The sequence below is a fragment of the Sinohyriopsis cumingii genome, chromosome 1, assembly GCF_028554795.1.
Source record: "Sinohyriopsis cumingii isolate HCF-2022 chromosome 1, ASM2855479v2, whole genome shotgun sequence".
In the NCBI taxonomy this organism is placed as follows: domain Eukaryota; kingdom Metazoa; phylum Mollusca; class Bivalvia; order Unionida; family Unionidae; genus Sinohyriopsis; species Sinohyriopsis cumingii.
Window position 1 is genome coordinate 61,579,943 of NC_142961.1, and position 20,949 is coordinate 61,600,891.

Genomic DNA, 20,949 nt, shown 5'->3' on the forward strand with positions numbered 1-20,949 from the left:
AAATCCGGCTGCCATGGCAGCCATATTTTAATGTCAGATTGGCATCATTTTTATTTAGGACCAGCTAGACTTCATATGAAGTCATTCATTTCTTTCTTTCACTTCTCTCTACATATATTCAAGTCTTGACTTGGCCATTGTAGGAGTGTGAGAAAGCTTGCCAATGCTTCCCTTGGGTCAGTGATTCTTCCTAGGCATTTCCCTATTCTTCTTCCACCAAATGTAATGGCTGCCATGTATAGTCTATAGCCTATCATGAGCTGAAAAATGGTTTTAAACCATAGGAACCAAACCTCCAACTGGAAAAGGTCGCATTAATCGACTAAACAGATAATCCAGAATTATACTGAATGTGTTTTAATCTTTATATCATTGCTGTTAAACATTTGATACATTGTGCGGTGACAAATGCAAGCGATGTAGGTGTTTGCTATGTATGCAGGTGCCACATAAGTAGCAGAAATCAGATGATAATGAGAGAGAGCACAATTGCAAATATCATCAAGGGAAGAGATAAAGAAAGTACCAGAAATGCTAGAAAAATGAACAAAAATGGCTGAGGTACAGTATGATCCAGGAGAAGCTATGATTTTGTGTACTCTCTGCACAGAAATACAAAACTGTGCTTGGCACATCACTCTTTGATGGGCGTAGCAATTTTCATGAATTGTCCTTGGAATCACACAATGGAAGCTATATACACATAACAGCTCAGGGATACATAAAATCAAAACAGAAAATTAGTTCCTCAGAAGCAAACTGTGTCATCTTTGAAGAAAAGCATCTTTAAGAAGCTTCAATATTCTAAATACTGAGTTACAAATATGTTCAGTTAGAAACTGATCTACCTTATGTTTGATTTTTTTAACAGGATAAGTTAGTTTATGCAGGATCAGTAAAAATTTCACTTTGGTGATACCATTGGTAAGTGAAAAAAATGTTCGTAATTATGATCTTTTCTCATATCTGGCAGTGTATACTTTAATCATTGGCGGAGATTCAAAGACTAGGGAGTAAGACTCAAATCTGATATTGTGAATAACAAAGATTTGCAATTCAGTGCTTGTTTTGTCAAATAAATGGGCAACCTCTCTTGTGGCATAGTGGTTAGAGAGTCCACTTCAGATGTGGGAGGTTGTGGGTTCAAACCCCAGCAGTTATACCAAAGACTTATAAAAATGGTGCTAACTGCTGCCTAGCTTGGAGCTCATCATTGAGAGGTTAAGTTTTAGGACTGGTCAGCCTGGTGTTAGGATAATGTGACTGGGTTGGACGACATGCTACATGTCTGCGGAATGATGCCCAGTGCTAGACATTACTATGAACAACCACACTGTAGACATCATAGTGATATGACTGAAATATTGTTAAAGCTACATTAAAATCCATATCATGCACACACACACTCAAATAAAGGGTATGAAATTAACCATGTAGGATCACTGTGAATTGTTATTGCTGTAGTATCACAAACATAATTTTCAAATGCTTTACATTTTAAAGTTTGTTATATAATACCAAAGATTTCACAATGAATAAGCATAATTAGTAATCTGTTGTCATTTATATGGGTGTAGTCCTACATGTAATACCTCAACGCTGTGTAGCGTGTTTTGATGTCGAATAACATCATTACGAAAGTCAAATTTTCAGGAATATTTCATACAAATGACAAATAAAATAACGATGCTTTTCTACAAAGTAAAGTCATAATGTTTTAGTCAGACTTTACTTACTCTGATGTCTTTTCTCTAATAAATTCAAATTCTCACAAAAGAAATGGACCTGTTTTCAAGTTTCGTTGGCCTACATTTCAGTTGGCTGGAAGGGATGAAAGCTGGGAATGCCGAAATTGGGTTAAGTCAAAATATTATTCTTTACCAAAACAAATAAAAATATATTATGCCTATTGGAACTGTAAGCAACGGTTCATTTCGTTCAAGAAACATCCCCAACATGAACCTACTTGAACTTACTTCGGCACAATTCGACTCCCATCACATTGGAACAAATTCAAATGTATGTCAACAGAACATGAAAAAGCACCCATTTGCAAGCATCATATTTTCATTCTGTCAGAATAAAGACAGCACAGTAAGTATATTAATTACACATAAATTAGTGGAAGAGTGTCCATATAGGCCGCCAAATGTGTGAGATGTTCCTGAAACTTTGATTACTCATTCCGATGTCAATGACATCGGAACACACTATACAAGGCTGTTATATGGATTATAAGACATAGCACTAAAACAAAAACAACATGTGCTGTGTCTTTACATTGTAGGACTAATATGGGTGATGCAGAAGTACTTTCAATATACACTGAATTATTGCAAGGAAAAAAGGACTCGCCATTGGAACTCTTACTTTCTGGGAGGAGATTCCAACAACTTAGTAGGATGGAGTCACGAACTCCAATTTTCAAACTCATAATGAGAACCCAGTTAATTATTACACACATGGTTACCCTAATATTGTTGTCGAAATTAGGTTCATGCCGAAAATGTGTTAAATAATTTTTATTTACATGAATGTGCAATTAAATTTCAGATTATGTAAGGTTAATTACGTTAACTTTGTTCAGTTTAGCATTAAAATAAATGCATACCATTATTTACTATCGACTCCTTTTCTAATCATGTAAAATTTGTGATTACAGAAACGTCTATTCCATGCTGGTGTTTTTGAACCTGTCGGATACCAAAATTGATGTCGTAAGTAAGGAAATCGATTTTATGCAGTATTAGTTTTTCGGTAACTTAGTTTTATTTCAGATTACAAATATGCAAATATGTAATTGTAGATCCATGTAAAATATAATTAACAAATGCATTTTAATACTCTATTATTTGCAGCGACATTCGTAAAATAGTCTGCATCCATGAAAACACGTGAAAATAGCCACACAAAAAATCAAGACCTTGCTTTTTTGAAGTTCCTGATAATCATGATTGCCTAGACATTACAAATTCAATTGTTTTAAAAATGAGCGGAAAAAGAAACTCGATCAAAGAGACCAAAGGACAAACAAAGAAACACAAAGCTGACACTAATGCACAAGATCATATCTCCTTGGAGCAACGTTTGACAAAACCAGATTTCAAGCAGAAGATAACAGAGGCGTGGAAGAAACAAACTGATTATTACGATGGCATGTCGGACATTTTATTTATTATATTTAATATAAAAGAGGATAAACGTTTGTGGGAGGGAAACGGAAGGACGTATTTGTAATCGAGCTCCGTTTTATTGTGGAGTGCATCTTTTGCTATTTTGACTAGAGCGGGATGTAATTATGCGTATTAAGTGCTATTGGTAATGCGATTAAGCTTAGCTGGTGCGTGTGGTATAGTCGAATATCACATATATTACGTAATAAGGGAAAAGTTATTAATTTTTTTAAAAAGAACTCATTTAAATGTTTATGGACAAATCGTAATGCACCCAACGTAAAGATGCCAGGAGTGTTCTTAACATTTCTAACACCATTCACGGCTCTTGCCCATTGGGACTATAATAATGCCAGCATATGTATACATAATAATGCCAGCAGAGATTTCTGTAAATAATCCACACATGCTTATTTATTACATATGTATATATAGGTGGAAGCCAAAAAAAAAAAAAAAAAAAAGAAAACCCAGTAGAAATGCACAGATGTAAATTATTTTTATATATTTGATTATTTTAAACAAAAACAGTTTCTATAATTTATGGTAATGCATTTTATGTGTACATGTTGAGCATTTACTGTTACACTTGTCACATAAATTACTTTGATTACTATATGAAATGCATATAGCTTTGACAGCAACATCAAACTTGTGTTTTGGTCATATTAATGGTATGAAAATTATATGAAGATCTAGTAGGTGCTTATTGTTTTTTTTCTTCATTCTTTTACTTATGGATAAGTGAAAAAATGTTTGACTATCTCGGAATATTCTTTGCAAAACATACATTTTCTTGATATATTTCCATTTATGGTAAATTCTATTTTTGTTGTTAAATCGGTGCAGTTTCTTATTTTAACCCCATCTCTATCAAGGCGTGTTCCATGTTTGATTAACATCAGATCATAAATGTGGCGTCTTTTGTGGTAACAGGTTCAATCAATCCAAGGTCACTTATCTAATTTGTGTGGCTCACATTATCAAACTCTTCATAGTTATTGATGAATGCTGGAGGTCATGGGCTCAAACCCCAGCCGAGTCATACCAAAGACTCATTAAAATGGTACTAACAGCTACCTCGCTAGGTGCTTAGCATTAAGAGATTGGTGTTAGGACTGGTTGGCCTTGTGTTAGGATAATTTGTCTGGGTAGGACATAATGCTAAATGTCTGCGGCATGATGCCCTCATGTTAGACATATTATATAAACTGCCACACTGCAGACATAGCGATATGACTGAAATTTTTAAAATTCTACATTAAAAATCCAAATCACACACAGTTTTTGATGATGTAAGCCCATAGATGTTTTCTAAATTTGATAGCAGTTGGACCACAGGTATGGCCTCCAGAGAATAAGCAAGCTCAGCCAATCAAATACAGGATTCATTAAGGAACTTGTTTGAGATCTTGGTGATGTAAGGCCATATTCCTAATTTGACCCAGTTGTTCAAAGAAGGGCCTTCTGAGTGGCATCTAGCAGAATTAAGCACCTGTTTTTAGTCTTTTTGAAAGTGAGCACAACCTAGCACAGTAGCAACATTTTTAGAGAAAATGGGGAAAAATACTGTGAAATTCCCACAAGCCCATGCCCACTGGAACAACACTGTTTTAGCAGTATAATACTTTCCAAAAAAATGATTCATTATCTCTAATTTTTCATTGGAGATAGTATGAGACACTCTGTTCATTTGTCAGTAACTGCCTTTACTTAAAGTGCTGTATGGAAATTGAGTACTTGTAAACTTGCTACATAGGTTACCTATGTGGCTAACCATCTGTTCGGAGTATAGTTTCTTTTGCCTTTCCACTGAGTCTCCTGAATAGGGTTCAGAGTCAGATGCAGAAAAATTGCAGGTACAGTGACATTTTTTAACATGTGTTGACCAAAAGTTCAATGAATCAATAGCACATAAAAATATAACTATGTAAATGATTTAGGGTTATGATTCCTGGGTCATGGCTGGCAATTGGGGGAGGTCAGTGTCTGCAGGTTAGGGAATATAGGTAATAAAAATGTGAGGATCTGCTGAAATGAGCTATGGAAGTAGTTCCAGTTTATTTTGTATCATTCTTCCAATATTGTTTAAAATTGATTTCTTTTAGAGAAAACAGTTGTTTTTTTTATACTAAATTTCCCTTAAAATGTTTCTTTTTCAGAATCAGATGGAACAGGTCTTTATCAGAAACCTTTTGTGCATTGTGTCTTGCCAAACTTTGTTCAAGATGAGCAGTTTGTTGAGTCTTTGCAGAATGAATTAATGGACCTTAACTTCACAGAGAAAAGCAATGATCTTTACAAATTCCACCAGGTATGCTTTTTTTACACCTGAGTCATTATACAGTCTAATCTCATTAATCTTAATCATTACTATCACACCAACTGTACAGTAAACATGTTTTTTGCTAAATGACAATTTATTAACTTGATCTTCAAGAGAAAAGGGAAAACTTCTGTTGTTGTTGTTGTTGTGGGGTTTAACGCCATTTTTCAGCACACGATAGGCTATACATGGTGGCCAGTATTAATGGTGGAGGAAGAACCCGGAAAACCCCGGAAAGAACCACAGACCCATGAGAAGCTACTAGCAAGCTTTCTCACATGCCCACATTGGCTGAATCTTAGACTTGAACCGCCGCAGACAGAGGTGAGATGGCAGTGATCCGTAACGAAGAGCGCTTTAGACCACTCGGCCACTCGGGGCCCCTGGAAAACTTCTGTAAGTGCATCAAGAGAAAACTTATGCAATTGCTGCATTTCTTACATTTGTATGAATTTGATGTACCTGCTTTCTTTGATCCTTTTGTGCCAACATTAATGAATTTTCATCTATTTAATAAAAATTACATACTTTTTTTTACAGTCGTGTTTTTTTTACAGATTGGGTCAAATTTGTTTAATACCTTAGATTTGCTAATGTGATTGTTAGCTGATTTGTTTCAGGGTCCGTAGGGGACCTTGAAAACCTTAAAAAGCCTTGAAAAATGAATTTGTCCTTCAAGGCCTTGAAGACACCTTGAAAATTATAAATTTTGTCTGGGTACCTTGAAAAGCCTTGATTTTATTGGAACCTAAAGGAATTAATAAATGGTTTCATTTTGCAGATTTAAATATATTTAAAAAAAGAGGAAAAATAGCCCATCTTTCACTAAGTTTGACCTGGAACAGAAATTTCAACAACTGGCCACTGTGCAGTTGTATGTTTTGAACTTCTGGATGTAGCCACAGTTTAAATTTAAACCATTTGTAAGTTTCAAAAGGCTGGCTGTCGATTCCACCTTAAGTGGCTAGACAAGGAAAAATATAAAGTTTGGATTATGAGATCTTTCACAGACAGCTTTGCAAAATGCAAATTATGCCAGATGGCTATTGATTTGCATGCAGTGGAAGAGAATGCTCTTTGGTCATATGTAGCTGGGAAGAAGAAAAAACAGCTCTCGTAAATTGCATAATTGTGGCTAATACAGCAGTACAAGAAGAAGACTTAAGCATGAAACTGTTTTTGATGAAAGAGGTATGCCTGCAAACATGGAGCTTCAAGTTTTAAAAAAGAAACTAAGTAGTCTTAATTATTAAATTTATTCGATCTATATATTTTTTTTGACTGGGTGGAAATAGGACAGACAATAATTGCAATGAGCAAGATAAATCTAAAAATATAGAACACAGATAAACTGAGTTAAATATTAATATATTTCATATGAAATAGTTCAACGTATTGATATGTAGTGTTTAAATAAATGATAATATAAAAAACAAATATTTTTGTTCCTTTTTTTTGTTTTATGGGGGTGGGTTGGGGTATAAATAATGAGGCCTCAACACAGGAGCCCACATTAATTTATATTTTTTCCCATGAATTTAACATTCATAGGTGGGTTTCAGGCGGTTTATAGCAGTGTTTCACTTTAAAAAGTATATTGTTATTTGGATCTCATTTTGATAGTAGGAATTATTGAATGGGGTCCTGTAAAGTCTTCTCATTACACCGTTGAAAGTTTTTTTTCTATCAGTAAAGAGTGTGAAGATGTAAATATGAAGGAAAGGACTGGTTGCAAGGAGAGTGAGTATTGACAATGTAAGAAATGGTGGAATTTGCCAAATTGGTATAACACCAAAAACGCTTATAAATGCAGGCAGTGCTTACAGTAGGTACAGCATGTACTTGGATGAATAGAGGAAAAACATTGAGCAAGAGAGAAGAGGACAAAAAGAAAGTACTGGATGAGGAAATAGCAGAGTTAGAGAAGAAAGGCAGGAACTGAAAAAGAAAAAGACATTGAGACAGTAGCAGCTGCTGATAACTATGCATTGAAAGGAGAGACCCATAGGAAAATTTAAATTATCACGACATCAGATAGTTTGAGGAAAAGTGTTAAGGACAAAATCATTGAACTTGGAGCTTTTGAAACAGTTTGATGACAAGCTACAAGAACTAAAAACTTCACTCTAAAATATTTTGGACTTTGTAAATAGTGTAGTGTTATTGTAAAATGAACATTGTTCAGTGACTGTACATTTTCTGATGCCCAGATGTAGGATGTTTAGTATTAATGGGAATGACATCAGTGATAATACTCTTGACTTCATTTTTAAAAAAACAAAAACTTGCAAGAAATGTTTCTCATATGAAGTAATAGTAAGTAGTAACTTGTGTTTACATACAGTTTAATTTATGAATCCTTTAAAATTAATGTAATAATGCACCTTGAAAAGCATGATTTTGAACCTTGGAAAACCTTGAAAAAATCCAGGAATTTTTACAAAAGAAATATGCTACTAACCCTGGTTTTTTTAGGCATCATCCATAGAAGTCATAATACTGTTGTTCAGCAAGCCAGTAATTTTATACAAGGATAATTATTAGAAGTCTTATGTAATGTGCAGTATTCTAACATTACAGACATGGTCAAGAAACTTCAAAAAAGTTTTAAAGGGAACATAATGGTCAAATGATACTTATCTGTCAAAATTATTATTACAATACAGTAATCCTCGCTTGGATTCACAATGACGCAGTGGTTATCATGCTAGACTTGAAACTGATAGGGTGCTGGTTTGACCCCTAGCATTGGATCAGAATGGTGTTTTCTTTGGCAAAGTATTCTACTTCAATTGCTTCAGTATTAAATAACCTACTTGTGTTGCTGTGCCTTACAACACAAATCAAAGCATACCAAACTCCCTCACTATAATACTGTTCATAGAAGGCATACAAATGGACCACCTTATAAGTGAGGTTACCTTATATTGATGTATTTTTTACATAATGTTACTATTAAATAATGAAATGGAATCCATATCCATACCTGCTTTTTAATTTACTAATAATGAAACAGAATTTGTGTCTATACCGGCTTGTAAAATTGGATTGCCTTTTAGGTGAGGTTACCTTATAATGAGGTATTATGTACATAATTTTACCATTTTATAATAAAATGGAATCCATGTCCATACCTGCCTTGTAAAAGTGGACAGCCCTACATGTGGGGTTACCATATAATGAGGTATTATATGCATAAACTACTATTTTATAATAAAATCAAATCTATGTCCATACCTGCCATGTGAAAGTTGACTCCCCATAGGTGAGGTTACCTGATAATGAGGTATTATATGCATAATATTACTATTTTATAATGAAATGGAATCCATGTCAATACCTACTTTATAATTTACTTTTATAGAATTATATGGAATCCATGTCCATACCTGCTTTATAATTTAATATTTAATAATGAAATTGAATCTATGACCATACCTGCTTTATAATTGAATATTTAATAATGAAATAGAATCTATGACCATACCTGCTTTATAATTGAATATTTAATAATGAAATAGAATCTATGACCATACCTGCTTTATAATTGAATATTTAATAATGAAATTGAATCTATGGCCATACCTGCTTTATAATTTAACATTTAATAATGAAATTGAATCTATGACCATACCTGCTTTATAATTTAATATTTAATAATGAAATAGAATTGATGACCATACCTGCTTTATAATTTTCTATTTAATAACAAAATAGAATCTATGACCATACCTGCTTTATAATTTAATATTTCAATAATGAAATAGAATCTATGACCACACCTGCTTTATAATTTGCTATTCTATAATGAAATAGAATCTTTGATCATACCTGCATTGTAAAAGGGACCACCTTATATTGATATGTATTATATATGTTACAATACTATATTATGTGACTCTACTACAACTTACATCATAGCTAGTTTATAATAAATATTTTATGTGTGAGCTTGATGTTACAATATTGTCATAAATATTACACTTGAAAATTCTTTTAGTTTGTATTACTTATTTGTTTTTATTTCTTGTGGTTTTTTTTCTTCATTTATCCACATCCCCTTTTTCTTTGATTGGCTGCACAGTTTGCATCTTCAAACAGAGATGTAAGTTATTTCTTTATAAATACATTAATAACATAAGTGACCTTTTTATATGTACAATAACAACAAATATAAAATCCAACCTTGTTGTTTAAATACATTTTATTTTAATGTTATTCCACATATAACATTGTGCCACATGACCAAAATTATACCGGTGTATAACAGTATGAGTTGAAAGAAGACTTGGTCAAGCTTCATGTTGTATCTTTATCTCCTTTTTCAAAACACCATTATTATTTTTTAAAATTGATAATATAACATATTGTATGATTCTGACAATGTAAAGTTAACAGAGACGAAAATGAGCATATAATAATTCACATCATAATGCAGTACAGTATATTAAGCTATTCTCATTATCAGGGTTCCATAGTATTACAACTCTGTAGTCATAAACTAACAGAAAACAATGAGAACCAAGATCTTTTATATAATTCAACAAATAATTTATTTCTCTTGATTACAAAGTAAAAATTTAAAAAGAACTTACAGTATTGTGATTAAATCCCAAATAGTCCTAAAATTTCTATCACAAGTTCCGATGTATAAAGTTTCTACTGAATTCCACTTTTATTCCAATCATATTTTCAGAATTGAATGTGTTGACATGCTTGTAGTCTTGAATGTAGTAATGTGTCAATGACCTGAAGTGTGATGATGTGCTAACAGTTTTTGACGTATCACAGTAATGTAATCCAAAAATGTTCTTGACTGAATTCATTAAAATTCCAGATTAATTTTCCAGTCCAAGATTATTATAGTTGAGCACTTTGTATTTGGATATACTACAAAATAAATAATTTCATTCATTATTTCCTAGCTTTTGACTGTATGTTAATTCCTCAGATACATGCGATTGTGGAATGAAAATTGTTGAAGTGAATAATAATAATAATGAGGACTTTGTATAGTGCCTAATCTTTAGAAGCTCTAAGCGCTTTACAACATTAGACAACACCTATAAGATAAAAAACATAATAATATTATTAAAAAAACAAACACCATGAAATTAGAAAAAAAAAACCATTAACAAATAAAAAAACATGCTGAGAATAACCTGTATGACTACTGCATTTCTCCTAAGTTTGGACAAGAATTTCTGAAGTAGTGACCAAATGTGCCCAGGCAAATTACTATCATCTTTGGTTAGTTGATACGTTAATAAAGATCATATTCTTGATCTTATTCAATGTTTTTTTCGTGCATTATGTAGAAGTGGTTTATGTAATAATTCCTGTTTTTATGTTTTTTTTTTTCCCAGAGTATTGAAGATCTAAAGGTTATAAAGTCTCCATTTATCTCAAAAATGAGGTAAGTTATGAAATTGAAGTACAGTCCTACCTGTTTATGTTGACATCCTCGGGCCAGAGGAAATATTGTCGAGATAAATGAGTGGGTGGGTGGGGCAGGTCTGAAGAAAAAAATACAAGTTAAATTTGTCAGTAAGGGGTGACCTGTCGTCAGTGAGTAGCATTTACACTTTGATAAAACAAACAGTGGAAATTTTGAGTACATGAAGACAAAACCAGTGTGAAATACACTTGTATATTGACATTTTGGTTACCTTTATGTAATAAAATCCACAATAAAATATTGCATCGGTCACATCCTGATATGAAAAACATTCACTACGATATTCATTGTCGATATTTAATGTCGGTATCAGCACATGGTTGCATAGTTGTTATTTACATGCTTCAAGTACATGTACTTAAATTGCCCTAGATTTTGGTCAGTCTGTTCCCATCATATTGAGGCTACCAAGAAATGGGGCTATTCACAGGGAAATAAAAACATGTCAACAAGCTGGTTTAAACAGTACATGTATTTAGTTACAGAAGTCATCGTGAAAAGTACATAAAAGCGAACAAGAGACATGCAGCTGATATGATTAATGAAGGCATAATATTGTATTCATTGACATATGCTAAATAAAGTTAAAAAGGAAACGTCACAGCACAATAAACTTGATTCAATCACTGATCATTTTGGAAAATGCAAGAATCGATCAGATTTCATTGCTTTTGTTTAAGTCGCCATGAGAGGCGATTTTTGTAGGACCACACAAAAGCTTGTTTTTTCTCTCAGACCGCAACATTAAAGCCTGGCGGCAAGATCAACTAATCGTTGAATAAAGTACAGGTCGGAGATGGCCACTTGCCAACATAAATGATTAGGCTGGAAAATTGAAGCCAGTTGGCAAGATCAACTAATTGTTAAACAAAGTATGGGTTGGAACTGGCAGCTTGTCAACATAAATGATTAGAAAACGAAGGATTTGTTCAAGCTGGGACCAACGGCTTCTGTCGACATGTACATTTATTTTTTATCTCGCTGTCGACATAAGCACGACAATTTTGGTAGTAATATTAGACCAAGGGACCGGGAATTTGCTTTTTGTCGAAATAGGCAGCTTGTCAACATAAGTGATGTCGATATAAGTGGGTAGGACTGTACTGAGATTATGCCATAGCAGGGAGGATGGGGCAATATAACTGAAAAGATATTTCCAATGTAATAGAGATCTGACATTGGTATAAGATGGTGTTCTGTTGAATATTTGATTAACCAATAAAATTGCAACTTTCATTTTATAATAGTGAAAGACATCATTTGAAACATGTTGTTTGTAGAGATTTCTCTCCCTGACATAAAATGCAGTGTTTTGTTTGATAGGTTACAAAAAACGAGTGAACTGGAAATTCAAAGGGTCAGTCGAACATACATTTTTATTGGTGCCTGTCACGTCTATTTTAAACTGATTTTGATTTTTATTGGATGTATGGTATGCTTTTAGTAACATGGTTATTTATGCATGTTTTAATTTATTTGAGAGTTTGCAAATGCGCAAAGAAACAAAAAACTTGGAATGGTTTGGTTTAGGTATCCTCCTGCAATATGTGTCTGGCTTCTGTTTGAAATTATAGACATAAATAATATAACTTCCTTATGATGTTTAGTAGCAGATGTTCTCATGTAAAGGACACTTTCTCTTAAAGGACATTTTAAAACCTGAATTCTTGATTCACATTCACATTTTACCCTCAGTTCCAGAGAGGGCAAAATCTGAAGCCCTTTGATCATTCTTTATGGACACATTTCTTTTCTATACCTTAACATGTTTTCAGATAAAACTTTTATTTTCAGGCTATGGCAATAAATGTACCACAGTTACGATTTTGTTAATCCAAATCTTTCTATGCAAATAGATCACTCCGGTGGCTTAGGTGATTAGAGTGTCCACCTCAGATGCATGAAGTTGCAGGTTCGAACCCTGGCCAAATTATACCAAAGACATAAAAATGATACCAGCAGCAGCCTCGTTTGGCGCTCTGCTGTTAGAATATTTAGGCATGATGCCCCTGTGTAAGACATCACTGTAAGCTGACACACTGCAGATATTGTTGCAGTATGACTGAATTTTTTTAAAAGCTAGATTAAACCACACAAATCACACTCGCACATTGCTCTATGCAAATTGTGCACAATGAGCATTTACTTAGAAACTGACAGAGATTTATGGAGTTACATTAAGGGAGACTTGTTCTCTGCAAAATAATTTCCATAAAAGCATGCAGTATTATCAGAATATTTTATTATTTCACCCATATTAACTTAGAGGAGGGCTTAGAAGTCACTTTTTCATTTTCAGGTCTTTGGATCTTGAGTACGAGTTTTGTGATAAAACCATGTAACTTATATATTTGCTTATAAGATGAATCCAGCTGCAAGCTGCACTGGCCCAGATCTGCCATTGCATTATGTGCCAGCAGATCTGGGTCTGTGCAGTTTGTTAGGAGTAATCAGTAGAACAAACAGCATAGACCCTGAAATGCAGGTGCATTATGGTATGTTAGATCAGGATCTCTGTTGTTTGCAGTTTGACTTGACTTATCTCAGTGTGATTAACAGGCGTGACATGATGGGTAGTCAAATAGCTGCCTGGAGGCGTGTAAACCAAGAGGCATGTAAACCAAGACTCACTGATCATTAGAAATTCTGCATGTATATTTATCAATGTACTTCTCCATCAGGAGGCTGCTGTACCAGGATTTGCGTACTTGGTTGTGTGATGTGACAGGAATACCACTCAACGACAAGATGGATTTGTCATGTGCTCAGTACTCGTACACAGGTAGGATCACGTGTACAATATGCATTTTTGAATGTGTGCATTAACTGTGTTATTTAGAGTCGAGGATCATGAAAATCCCATGGAAAATTGTGCTCACACCTTTTTTTACCTGTTTGTGTCACATTCAGATATCCTTATGATGATTAATAGCATGTCATGTACAGGGTTACGTCCAGCATGCATGATTCCTGAATAATGTAAAAATGTGCTGCATTACTGTAGGTACCTTGTGGTCAAAATGGCACCTAAATAGGTGTTGTTCAGAAATTGATATGAATACAGCTTGTGTATCATGTTAGACATGAAAATGTATGTTGGCTTTCTCTGGAAAAGTAAATGCACTCAGTCAGTGGTGTAGTTTTTGGATGCCAAGTTCTGTTGGACACTATTGTCCATGCAGACCTGCCATGCAACAGTAAAGAAAAGCCCAATTTTTTATTGCATGTTGTGCTTATAAGACAACTCCTACACTTTTTGAATAAAATTTTCAGGAAAAAATGTCCACTTGTATATATATGGGAAGTGGCAGCCAGAAGACATTCTTTCTTGAAACAGTCTTACTTTTTTAAAGGTTTTCAAATTGAACACTGAGCCTCCTGTCTCACTTGGTTGGCCCTGCCCCACTTTCTCCATAGGAGAGGAGGCACATGGCCTGAATTTGTAAAACCTAGATGCAGTGATGTTTAATAGAATGGTTCTTTTACTGTATTGTATAGTTTAGTTTTGGTTTTGGTTTGGTTTGGTGCATTACTACATAATAACACAAGTAGGTTATTTAGTGATAGCTGTTCCAGACCGGTCCAATGGTAGGATGTGAACCCATCCGCTTTTGCTCAGGAGTTTTGCATGTTAATTATTGAGCCACCGCAGTTTCCCTTTTGCTGTCTATGAGACCAACCATCAGCACAACTTTAATGCTATAATGAGGATATCAGACTTTAACTGCATGCTGTTTCTCACTAAAGGCCAACAGAAAATAGACAATTTCTTTATAAGTAAGTATGAAGAGTCATACAGAAATGCAGAAAGCATGTATATAGCCTTATTTGTCTAATTTTCTGATTGATGGCAAGTTGTTGGTATTGGAGATAAAATGAAAGTTTTTGATATGCAATGCAACTGCTGTAAACCATTGTTACCACAGAATATTGCAGCATCAAATAATATGTCTGGATATGGTGTACTTAACCTGTTTACATTTGTAACAGGAGAAAAATGTTTATTTCATATGTAAGCCAGTAAAAATTAATTTGGTTAATCCACAAGAATCTGATTTCTTTTGTCTTGTCAATTAGGAACACAAAGTAATTTTTAATTATGACAATGAGGGAACAGGGGATGATTGAAGATCATTGGTTCTTACCTTAATTACCAAAAGGGTGTTTGGAGTGTGACGCTATAAATAAAGTTCAACTGATTAAATTCAAAATGTCCTTCAAAATCACAGCAAAGTAGGACTGAGTCTTTAAGTAGACATGCTGTACTCAAAGACTAAAAATATTTCTATGTTTACTGTGTGTTTTTTGTAATTTAATGAGATTGCATTTTTTAAGTTGTTGTTTCACATTTATCTCCAAAAATTGGAATTTATAGATAAAACAGTACAAACATGATTGCATTGTTGCTAACAGACCTGCAGTAACTGTAATCTGTAATCATAATTGTCTCCCCACATAAAAATCCTTAAATACACAAATGTATTTTTATGTTTGCATTTGATATGGCTGTCATTATTTAATTAGTCTTACTAAAACTATGGAAATTTAATTATTACATTCCTGTTTACAGGAGTGATTAGTGACTTGCATCATATTATTAGTTTTATTAGTTTACCAACATGTATGGAATTTCCTGACTGTCATGAACATCACAGCATTTCGCTGAAGGAATATATGGGGTTCAAAGACGGTAATAATATTCTGTTTACACTAACATATAACAACTTCTTACATCAAAAACCAAAATCTTTTGGCCATAATTTCAAATTTGATTATGAGCAAGATTATTTATATTTATGAGGTAATCTTGTATTGTTTTTTAATGCATGACTTGTTACGGCTCTGGAGACCAATTTTCTTTGGGATTTTGCTACAGCCTGGTAAATAAGCTAATATCATCATTGCCTTATATGGATTTTGCAATACCAGATGTGAGAATTGTACATATCAATGAGATAATCATTTATGTGATTGGCTGAATTTGTTACTTCTCTATGTCTGGAGAATATCTCCCATCCAGTTTCAGTAACCCGGTACATATTAATGGGATTATCTTTTAATCTGTTTGGCTGAACTTGCTACTTCTCTACATCTGGAGAATATTTCCCATTCAGGTTCAGTAAAACCTGGCAATATCGTCGATGATCTTTGATGACTATGAGCTAGAGAATGCCTATTATACCTTTATCTTTAGGGATAATTTGTGTCAGTCTACAGAAGAGGAGAATGCCTATTATGCCTTTATCTTTAGGGACAATTTTTGTCAGTCTACAGAAGAGGAGAATGCCTATTATGCCTTTATCTTTAGGGACAATTTTTGTCAGTCTACAGAAGAGGAGAATGCCTATTATGCCTTTATCTTTAGGGACAATTTTTGTCAGTCTACAGAAGAGGAGAATGCCTATTATGCCTTTATCTTTAGGGACAATTTGTGTCAGTCTACAGAAGAGGAGAATGCCTATTATGCCTTTATCTTTAGGGACAATTTTTGTCAGTCTACAGAAGAGGAGAATGCCTATTATGCCTTTATCTTTAGGGACGATTTTTGTCAGTCTACAGAAGAGGAGAATGCCTATTATGCCTTTATCTTTAGGGATAATTTGTGTCAGTCTACAGAAGAGGAGAATGCCTATTATGCCTTTATCTTTAGGGACAATTTTTGTCAGTCTACAGAAGAGGAGAATGCCTATTATGCCTTTATCTTTAGGGACAATTTTTGTCAGTCTACAGAAGAGGAGAATGCCTATTATGCCTTTATCTTTAGGGATAATTTGTGTCAGTCTACAGAAGAAAAGGTACAATCAACATGATATATGTTTGGAAGATAGTTTATATGGGTTTGTGTTCCAACAATACTACATAAACCCTCATTGTGAAATGGTCAACTGTTGTATAAGCCACATGACTTGGGTCACTTGTAAATCTTTTTTTTTAAGATGTAAAATTGTATTCTCTGTAGTGGAAGTAATGCCACAGATGGGTTGGATAAGCTCTCAATTTGGATTAGAACTTCATGATCCCTCAATTATTTATCCACTTTATTAAGCCAATGTGTTCATTGCAGCAATAGAAGACTCATGTCTGTGCATGTGTCTTAAGTGCTACACTTGCATACTTGCAGATGAAAATTTATGGTGGAAAATGCAAGTTGAGATTTGAAGATCTTGCCTCTTTTTGCAAGTGCTAAAATATCCAGTGATAAACAGCAAATCACTAGTAAAACTCATTAACTTCAGCAAAATACTCATGCATAAATGTCTATGACATTCATTCCCTTTCTGTGAGAATAAAATGCTGACTTGATTCAAGCCAACTAGTTAAAGCTAATTATATATAAATTTTATTATTTTACCTACATTTAAACAGTATTCAATTCATCATAGCCATACTACTCTTAAGTGTATATATATATAAAACTAATTCTGTTTTCCTGATAAAAGATTTCATCAGATTTGTTTTTCTCACTGTATAGGATATTCAGTAGATAAAGAATCCATTCTTTCTCTTCTTGTTTCTTCTCAAACACAGCAGTACGCAAGTCTTTCTTTGTTTCATCTCATTGTACCTTTATTGTCCATCTTTTCCTTTGTCTATTTCCCAAACATTCTTGCACAGCCATTATTGTCCATCTTTTCCTTTGTCTATTTCCCATACATTCATGCACAGCCATTATTGTCCTTCTTTTCCTTTGTCTATTTCCCATACATTCATGCACAGCCATTATTGTCCATCTTTTCCTTTGTCTATTTCCCACACATTCATGCACAGCCATTATTGTCCATCTTTTCCTTTGTCTATTTCCCACACATTCATGCACAGCCATTATTGTCCATCTTTTCCTTTGTCTGTTTCCCACACATTCATGTACAGCCATTATTGTCCATCTTTTCCTTTGTCTATTTCCCACACATTCATGCACAGCCATTATTGTCCATCTTTTCCTTTGTCTATTTCCCACACATTCTTGCACACCCGTTATCGTCCGTCTTTTCTTTTGTCCATTTCCCAAACATTCGTGCACAGTTATTTGTACATTTGTACACAGAGTTGTGTATCAGCAAATGTGCTGCATGTCTTGGTGATCAAACCAGTATAGTAAGAATCGTTTGTCTTCACTACTTCTGAATGGTAATTTTTGTTGTGCTTCATCAAATGCTTCACTATATGGGTTTTAGGCATCTAGAATCATCATTTTCTTTAGTATCAAACAACAGAGATCAGTTCTTTGGCCAGAGTGTTGTTGATCAGTTCTGCCATTTTTCAGTACCTTTCATCTAGTATAACTTTTGACTGGCTTCTTTTCAGACATACTGTGTTGCCATGATGACGAGCTGGAAGAGAGGCGGATTGCCTTCATTTACTACTTGGTTCCATCCACTTGGACAGCGGAAGATGGTGGTGCTCTGGAACTGTTTGATAAGGATGGTGGGTATGCCATGCTTCCAGCATCAATCTGACATCCATAAGGTGTCTGTCATTTAGCATAATGTTGTTATTGCTGCCCCTCCTAAACTATCACGATGATAGCCATGGAATTTTATCAACACATTCATCACCAGGTTTTGTCTTTAAAGAAAGTGGTGCCCCTTGGATATTTAAAATGAATGCCACAGTGACCATATTGAAACTCTTGTTGTAACTACTCCTCCTGAATAGATAGTCATATCAACTAAGGGTTTTCATTGGAAGACTTCTCTTGTAGTCTAATTAGTCTAATGACAGTAGTGCTGCTCTGAGGTACAGCATGGCTGACATGGTGGCCATCTTGAATATCTTATCATAACTCCAGAAGAATGGATGGTCATATCACCATGGGGTTTTCAATACCCAGCAAGCTAAAGATGAGCATGTCTTTATAATGTTAAATAGTGATAAGCAAATGGAGTTGATGTGTTAGTTACAGAACAAATCTAAGTGTGCTTTAACAGAATTGTTTAGCTATTATCCTGAGAGGCAGTTGTTATTGTAAATATTAATGTGTACATAAATTTACTCTGTTAATGCCTATCATATACACTTTGTGCTGTTATACTTCATATATTCAGAGGGCCTTGGAGGAGAACCAGAGATAGTCCCTGGGCACACAATCTCATGTTTCATGCAAAATTTGTGTGAATTCATGCACTAGAAAGCTTTGATGCATGAGAACTGCAAATTAGTTTCAAGTTGCACATTTGAAACTGTACTTGGCACAGTATAGTTTTATTCAGCTGTTCATCCTTAAACTGTGCTCGGCACAGTATAGTTTTATTCAGCTGTCCATCCTTAAACTGTACTCGGCAAAGTATAGTTTTATTTAGCTGTTCATCCTTAAATTGTACTCGGCACAGTATGGTTTTATTCAGCTGTTTATCCTTAAACTGTACTTGGCAAAGTATAGTTTTATTCAGCTGTTCATCCTTGAACTGTACTCGGCACAGTATAGTTTTATTCAGCTGTTCATCCTTAAACTGGACTCGGCACAGTATAGTTTTATTCAGCTGTCCATCCTTAAACTGTACTTGGCAAAGTGTAGTTTTGTTCAGCTGTTCATCCTTAAATTGTACTTGGCACAGTATGGTTTTATTCAGCTGTCCATCCTTAAACTGTACTCAGCAAAGTATAGTTTTATTCAGCTGTTCATCCTTAAACTGTACTCGGCACAGTATAGTTTTATTCAGCTGTCCATCCTTAAACTGTACTCGGCAAAGTATAGTTTTATTCAGCTGTTCATCCTTAAATTGTACTCGGCACAGTATGGTTTTATTCAGCTGTTTATCCTTAAACTGTGCTCTGCAAAGTATAGTTTTATTCAGCTGTTCATCCTTAAACTGTACTCGGCACAGCATTGTTTTATTCAGCTGTTTATCCTTAAAGTGCTTGTTGTGACTTAAGTCAAGCCAGTAGAAATATTGTAGCACTTGTCTTTTTTCATAACTGTTTATACATCTGGTTTCAGCTGTTCATCCTTAAATTGTACTCAGCACAGTATAGTTTTATTCAGCTGTCCATCCTTATACTGTACTCAGCAAAGTATAGTTTTATTCAGCTGTTCATCCTTAAATTGTACTCGGCACAGTATGGTTTTATTCAGCTGTTTATCCTTAAACTGTACTCGGCAAAGTATAGTTTTATTCAGCTGTTCATCCTTAAACTGTACTCGTCACAGTATAGTTTTATTCAGCTGTTCATCCTTAAACTGTACTCGGCAAAGTATAGTTTTATTCAGCTGTTCATCCTTAAACTGTACTCGGCACATTATAGTTTTATTCAGCTGTCCATCCTTAAACTGTACTCGGCAAAGTATAGTTTTATTCAGCTGTTCATCCTTAAACTGTACTCGGCACAGTATAGTTTTATTCAGCTGTTTATCCTTAAACTGTACTTGGCAAAGTATGGTTTTATTCAGCTGTTCATCCTTAAACTGTACTCGGCACAGTATGGTTTTATTCAGCTGTTTATCCGTAAACTGTACTTGGCACAGTATAGTTTTACTCAGCTGTCCATCCTTAAACTGTACTTGGCAAAGTGTAGTTTTATTCAGCTGTCCATCCTTAAACTGTACTCGGCAAAGTATAGTTTTATTCAGCTGTTCATCCTTAAACTGTACTCGGCACAGCATAGTTTTATTCAGCTGTTTATCCTTAAAGTGCTTGTTGTGACTTAAGTCAAGCCAGTAGAAATATTGTAGCACTTGTCTTTTTTCATAACTGTTTATACATCTGGTTTCAGCTGTTCATCCTTAAATTGTACTCGGCACAGCATAGTTTTATTCAGCTGTTTATCCTTAAAGTGCTTGTTGTGACTTGGCAAAGTATAGTTTTATTCAGCTGTTCATCCTTAAACTGTACTCGGCAAAGTATAGTTTTATTCAGCTGTTCATCCTTAAATTGTACTCGGCACAGTATGGTTTTATTCAGCTGTTTATCCTTAAACTGTACTCGGCAAAGTATAGTTTTATTCAGCTGTTCATCCTTAAACTGTACTCGGCACAGTATAGTTTTATTCAGCTG

General features: G+C 34.3%; 2 protein-coding genes across 3 annotated transcripts in view; one reads left to right on the forward strand and one right to left on the reverse strand.

Moving 5' to 3' along the window:
- The window catches only part of LOC149806963 (U6 snRNA-associated Sm-like protein LSm4), a 48,711-nt gene extending 45,994 nt beyond the window's left edge, over positions 1–2,717 (reverse strand). Inside the window, exon 1 of the mRNA XM_089960158.1 lies at positions 2,612–2,717. Coding sequence (XP_089816284.1) covers positions 2,612–2,614 — 3 coding nt within the window. The 5' untranslated portion in view covers positions 2,615–2,717. The remainder of the gene's footprint in view (positions 1–2,611) is intronic.
- Positions 2,718–2,879: 162 nt separating this feature from the next.
- Positions 2,880–20,949, forward strand: part of LOC149806964 (prolyl 3-hydroxylase OGFOD1-like) — a 64,865-nt gene continuing 46,795 nt past the window's right edge. Inside the window, exons 1-6 of one of the 2 annotated variants that reach the window (XM_089960159.1) lie at positions 2,880–3,154; positions 5,336–5,487; positions 9,584–9,604; positions 10,866–10,915; positions 13,639–13,739; positions 18,263–18,382. In XM_089960159.1, coding sequence (XP_089816285.1) covers positions 2,989–3,154; positions 5,336–5,487; positions 9,584–9,604; positions 10,866–10,915; positions 13,639–13,739; positions 18,263–18,382 — 610 coding nt within the window. In that variant the 5' untranslated portion in view covers positions 2,880–2,988. The remainder of the gene's footprint in view (positions 3,155–5,335; positions 5,488–9,583; positions 9,605–10,865; positions 10,916–13,638; positions 13,740–18,262; positions 18,383–20,949) is intronic. The other variant, XM_089960160.1, reaches the window with a different exon arrangement.